General features: G+C 36.0%; 1 protein-coding gene across 1 annotated transcript; it reads right to left on the reverse strand.

Moving 5' to 3' along the window:
- Window positions 1-4,794: 4,794 nt before the first annotated feature.
- Window positions 4,795-5,427, reverse strand: LOC121441204 (claudin-34-like). Its single transcript, XM_041642342.1, has one exon. It carries the CDS (start codon window positions 5,425-5,427, stop codon window positions 4,795-4,797), a length of 633 nt encoding a protein of 210 aa, XP_041498276.1.
- Window positions 5,428-6,458: the final 1,031 nt, after the last annotated feature.

Raw genomic sequence — 6,458 nt, forward strand, 5'->3', positions numbered from 1 at the left:
TTTCCAGTCACTTTACTCTGTGTCCTGCAGAATGTTTGGACTTTTCTCCTGCGAAGCAGAAACCCTTAAGGGCTATCCATCCTTGTTTAGCCAAACTTCAGTGGTCATTTCCCTGTGGTTCCTGCATGTCCACTTTATACAACATACAGCCAATTAGTACGGGCAAAATGAATTTCTTGCCCAAATGGTTAATATTGCCACAATGACAGCGAATTCCATAAGGAATTTCTTCAGTGTCCATCCTCTCTGAAGTAAATTGGTACTGCCAGGAGCAGACATGTCTCATTGTCATGAAAATCTTTAAATTAACAAACATTTTAAATACCATATTTTATAGGTCTTTGAAAGATGTGAAGACAATCTATCTAAAATATATTTCTATATGATCTGAAAAGAATACCCAGCCTATCTACAAACTTATAGAGAACTAACTACTGACTTATATTTCTTGATTATCCTAAATAGTTCAGCTTTCAAAAACTAGAATTTTACCTTACATGTTTAAATGAACTGCATAGGTACAATTACCTTAAAAAAAGAATATATATATATATATATATATATATATATATATATAATGTTGTAACAAAATAACCTTAAATTGTTATCAATATACAAAATCCTTTAAACAAGGGTAGAAATACATATACAATATGTTATAACAATAATTACCTTAAGTTTATACCAATAGACAAAAGTACTTTTAAAAAGAGTAAAAACACATACACAGTGTAACTATTTTGACTTTTGAGTTTGTGCCCATATACAAAAATCCATGACAATGCAAAATATCTGAAATTAATAGTTGTCTTTTTATTCTATATTTCCCTAAATATAACAAACATCCATGACCCAGAAAATAACCGAAGACTACCCACACCTCCTTTTCTCTTTGAAATGTGGATGTTGTGTTTTCTAAAAAGCTTCCTGCTGAATGTGGATGAAGTGTTTTTAGAGTCCAAGAGAAAAAGTTTGAGATAATGACTAAATTCTGGAAAGATCAGTTATAACCTTTGTTGATAAATACCATGTGTCAAGTTTCAGGAGGTCTCCCCTGATCAAACCAGATCCAAATTAACCTGGAATCAAGAAAGCTAAACTAAACTAAAGTAAGGCAACAAGCATTCAATAGCTAATTTATTTTGGTGGCTAGCAAAGTAATTAGTTAATATGATTAGGGTGATACATGGGCCTTTTGCTTGCTAGGCAAACATACCTTTTTTCAAATACAATACTAAGTATTTCTAGATTCTTAAAACCAGAATAATTATACAACTTCAGCATCAGGTAATAATAAAGAAATAAGAAAGGTAAACAGAAAAAAAGGCAAAAATAAACTAATAAAAAAACAAATACAACTTCCTGGACATAGAGAAGGAGTTTAAACACTCTGAGGATTTGATGGCAAAGAAAAATTTCTAGGAGGCCAGAGAAATGGCTCTGTGTTTAAGAGCCCTTGTTACTATTGCAGATGACCCAGGTTCTATAGCTAGCACTCAAAATATAGCTAACAACTCTATGGAACTATTATCCCAGAGGGTCTACTACTCTCTTCTGGCCTATACTGATAAATGATGTAAGTAGTGTAAATGAGTACTTCATGCAGTCTTTCTATACTTACAAAATAAATGCACAAATTTGTTAAAAAGATGATTGTTAAACTTTAAAGGTATAGTGTACATAGGGAATGCCTCCTCTTTTCATAAGCTGAAGAACAATGAATTAGAGTTTAAAAATCCACAATGAAAGTAATTTGTAATATGGTAATTGTGTAGAGGACAGAATGGAGACAAAAAGGAGGCAAAACATCTTACCTTTCAGATAAGCCTGTATCTAGGACAGCCACCTGACAATAGAAAGCCAAGTGGTGTGATGGGGAGATTTAGAGAAAGAGTCAGGAAGCCTAAAAGTACTGGGTAGCTTTAAACATCTTTGGGGTCTGGTAAAGATCAAAAAGAAAAGGAAAAAGGATTATGCCTTTGAATTCAGAAAGACTTGTAGAGCCAAAGAGCCTCATAGTGGTTCATAGGAACTGGACTGGGCAATAGGTATTTTGGGAGGGAAAGCGCCTTTTCTATAGGTGAATCTGCAACTCTAGAAATGGTCCCTTAACCATTTGCTTAAATGGCCCAACTGGTGAAGCTTTTCAGACAGAAGAAAAACCATTTCTCCACCTAGAGGTACAGTCTATTCATTCCGATGAGATTTCTCTCTCTAAAAAGGTAACTTTAAAATTATTTAGGATATGTAATAAAACTAGGGAATAGACACAAATCATTTACATAAAGCAAATTCAGTGATCCCATTCTAACGATCAGCAAAGAGATCAGTGTCTGAACTGAATTTCAGACCCTACCCTCAGTTAAAGTACATAGACAAGGATGCTCATTTAGGAGGTAATAAGATACTAGAGTTCCCTTCTGGCAATTCTAGGGCTCAGAACCAGGGACATTTCTGGAACTTCAGATTTTATATTTCTCCCCCTGAGTGGCCTGTCTTATTTCTATCTCATGTCCATAACATTTTCCCTTTTTGAAGAGGTAACCCCAACTGCCATTTAGGGACTTAAGGTAATGATGGAATATGACACCTTATTGATGAGTGGATTAGCTCATGTGGTACCTTGAATACACACTCAGTGGTCCTTAGTTGAAGACCCAAAATTGACAGTTCCATTTGAATAACAGCCAGAAGTAAGAGGTAAAAGATATTCATAGCTTGTGAGTAGTCACAGAGGTGAGATAGATGGCATGTTAATAGTTATAAGAGAAATAATGGCTTTTAGAGTAATAAGCTATAGGCATGGAAGACAGAACAGAAAATTTTTTTTAATGTTCAAATGAAAGTATTAGAATGTCCTTGAGGTCACAAGAGCATCCATCCAGTGGATTTTTCTATGTTTTTTTCTTTTATCTTAAAGTTTGGACTAGAGAAAAATGAACCCAAGATATTCTTTCAAAAACACTGATAGTTGTTGCAAAAGTTACAATCTCAGTTTGAATGACCCATTAAGCAACTTCTTTAACAAACCCCAGGATAGGTGCCAAGTGGTGCTGTCTAGCAATGCAGGGACAGGTTATTTTCTCCTCACATTACAGAAATAAAAGGCAAAAAAGGAGTGTTTTAGGGAATCCTGGAGTGTCCCAGTGGAGACAACATACATCACCATGGAAATTCCTCCTTATGGTATTTTTGACTGACTAGTAAAATGATTCAGGAAAATGTCTTATTGGTACTATTTCTGCAATGAAACCAAAGCAACTTGTGGAGAAAAGAGTATGTTCAGCTTATATATACATATCATAGTTCATCATCAAAGTAAGTCAAGGCATGAACTCAAACAGGGCAGGATTCTGTAGGCAGAAGCTGATGTAGAGGTTTTGAAGGGGGTACTGCTTTCTAGCTTGCTTCCATGGATTCCTCAGCCTGCTTTATTATGGAATCCAGGACCACCAACCCAGGATTGACACCACTCAAAATGGGACTGGCCTTCCCCCATTGAACACTAACTAAGAAAATGCCTTCCATGCTTGCCTAGAGCTTGATCATATGGAGGCATTTTCTCAATTGAGGCTCCCGCCTTTTGATGACACTAGTTTGTGTAAAGTTGACATAAAACTAGCATACTGGTATAGGCAAGGTATAAATCTGGCAGCTGACCAGAAAAGGAGAAGGTGAAAGAGAAGGGAATAAAATAACATACAAAGTTTGAGGAAAGACTATCGCAATCAAAGGGCAGTAGGCATGGACAATGAGGAGGGGAACTTTGGAGACTAAGGAAGCCCACAGTCTAGGGTGGTGAAAGCATATGTAGGCTTGGATCTACATCCCAAAGAAAATGATAGAAAAGAAGAAAAAATAATGGTTCCACCCTTCTGAATTATGATTCAAGAAGATGACACTTAACCAAACATGTTTATTGTTCCTCTATTCATAATATCCATTAATTGGAAGTACCCTAGATGTCTGTCAATGGATGAATAGAAAAAGATGTGAATATCCTAAACAATGGGATGTTACTCAGCTGTTAAAAGTTGAAATAATGATTTATTTCTGAGACAAGGTTTCTCTGTAGCTTTGGTGCCTGTCCTAGAACTAGCTCTTGTAGACCAGGCTGGCCTCAAACTCACAGAGATTGCCTGCCTTTCCTTCCTGAGTGCTGGGATTAAAGGTGTGCATTACCAATTCCCCTGCAAAATAATGAAATTTTTAAGTAAATGGATTGAACTAAGAAATAATCACCATGAGATAACAGAAATTAAAATATTTTATGAATTAGTTTTTTGTATATATGGATATTAGTTGATTAGTCTTCATTAAGAAGACTACAACCCATAGAACCAAAGGCTAGCTACAAAGTAGTGGACCAGGGAGGAGGAATAAATTTCCCTAGGAAGAGACTTAGAGTAGATAGATATAGATAGATAGGAGGGCAGAGGGAAACAGTCCATATTCTGTTTTTATCCTTGTATTCAAGAACAATGTGAGAATTTAATGTACTCTGACACTCATTTCAATATAAATTAAATGTATTATTTACTTTTGTTGACAGCAAATAAAACACAGATTTTATATGACAATTCAAATAAGATTTTATTTAATGAAAGCCCATTATACAAATAATGAATTGAGGGAAGAACATGCAAAAAAGATTAGAGGAGGCCAACTTGACTATTTTTGTCACAGGCCACATATGGCATCACTTTGAGATCTTTCCAAATTTATGTAGACATAATGACAAATGATTGCTATCTTTGCTGGATTTTCAAGGTGGTGTAAGATAAAAATTTACTTTTAAATTTTAGAATGGGGAGTTTTGCCAATTGCTAAATTTGAAGAAAGGCAAATTGTGCCACTTATTAAAAAGAAAATTGCAGCTATAGTTGCCAGAAACATGGCACTACCAATCTTCTGAGTGTCTGGGTGAGAAGACATATTGAAAGATGTTGGAAAGGCAATCCCCCATTTACGCATGATGGATATGTAATTGAACAAAACAGCAAGGTAAAGAAAGCTGCTAGCAATGATGTTCAGAATCCCTGAAAGGCTAAATAGATTGCCGGTGGCATTCCTCCACACTCTTCCCATACACAGACTACAAAAAGCAATACTGGTGGTGATTTTCCCAAAGAGCCCAAGAAAGCTAGCCACCAGCAGCAGGTGCTGGTTTATTCGAATGTATAATGGAATGAAGGAGTCACGGTAGTTGTATTGGTGACATACTCTCATGTTGCTGGAGTTGTTGCCTTTGTGGAAAACACAGGCTTTCCATATGCCCACAAAAGCCATTGTAGGCTTAGAAATCATAGGGTCTTCATAGTACCACACTCGCCACTGAGGGAGCCCCATGGAGATGCAGCAAAGTAGGCAGGCCACTGTGGTCAAAGCAAAACCTCCCAATTGGCGATTGTATATTTTCATCAACATGATGCTGACAGTGAATACTTGAGATCTGCAAAGGTATACAGGACAATATGAAGACAGTTACTCAGGACAAGGACAGGATACTCAGGTTTAAAGTACTAAGGGGAAAGAATTATATATGAGAGAGTGAGCCTTGCACGGAGATCTGCTGACTTGGATGTGGAATGAGAAAAGCCTGAGAAGGTCCCTGTGTCAATCTGTTCAAGCAGATAGATAATCTAATCAACACACCCTCTACACTGTATAATTCTGCATTTGCCACAAACTTCTGGAATTCCCACTGCCTTTCCTATCCAAGGGCTAGTATGAGAGACATGAGACCCTACATCTGATCAGTTGCATGATATCTTCAAGGGACACCCATGATTAGCAAGTGTGAGAAGTTTTTCCTAGTGATGTGTCACATTGCTTCATTATTCATTGTTCTTGGATCTTTGGATTAGCTCAAAGCTTTACCTGTTATGAACATCACCATATGAATGAGCATGGAATATGAAACTTTGTATGCATACATTGTGTTGTCATTTATTTTGAGTAGATGCTAAGACATTCAACCTGGAGAAAGCATGGTTTCAAGTTCATACAGAACTTATTTCACACCAGTTATTTGAGTATTACATACCTAGAAGTAAATCTGGAAGTTTTCAGCTTCTTTATAACTTCCTTTACATTTGCTGAGTACAATACACCCGCACATCAATGCTGAAAGATAATAAATGAATGGAAACTTATAATGTAATAGACAATTAACTTACTCTGCTATATGTAATGTGTAACATATTATACATTATCTTTTAAAAAACCTATTTCACTGTAATACTTAAAATACATCAATTCCTAAGAAAATTTGTGAACATGGATAATGCTTACCCCTAGACAATTATAAAATACAAAGCGACTGTAAGTACATTTATAGTTTTATGATTAGTCTTGATTGTCTAGTTGAAACAATATAAGAATGATCAGAGAAGGAAGTCTAAATGAGGAATTGTATGGATTCAGTTGGTCTATAGGCATGCCTGTGAGGGGTTATT

The sequence above is a fragment of the Microtus oregoni genome, unplaced genomic scaffold (genome assembly GCF_018167655.1).
Source record: "Microtus oregoni isolate MIOR12 unplaced genomic scaffold, Mior012 000074F_001, whole genome shotgun sequence".
In the NCBI taxonomy this organism is placed as follows: domain Eukaryota; kingdom Metazoa; phylum Chordata; class Mammalia; order Rodentia; family Cricetidae; genus Microtus; species Microtus oregoni.

Coding starts and splice junctions, on each gene's coding strand:
- LOC121441204 (XM_041642342.1), bottom strand. CDS start 5,427: ATGTTGATGAAAATATACAATCGCCAATTGGGAGGTTTTGCTTTGACC.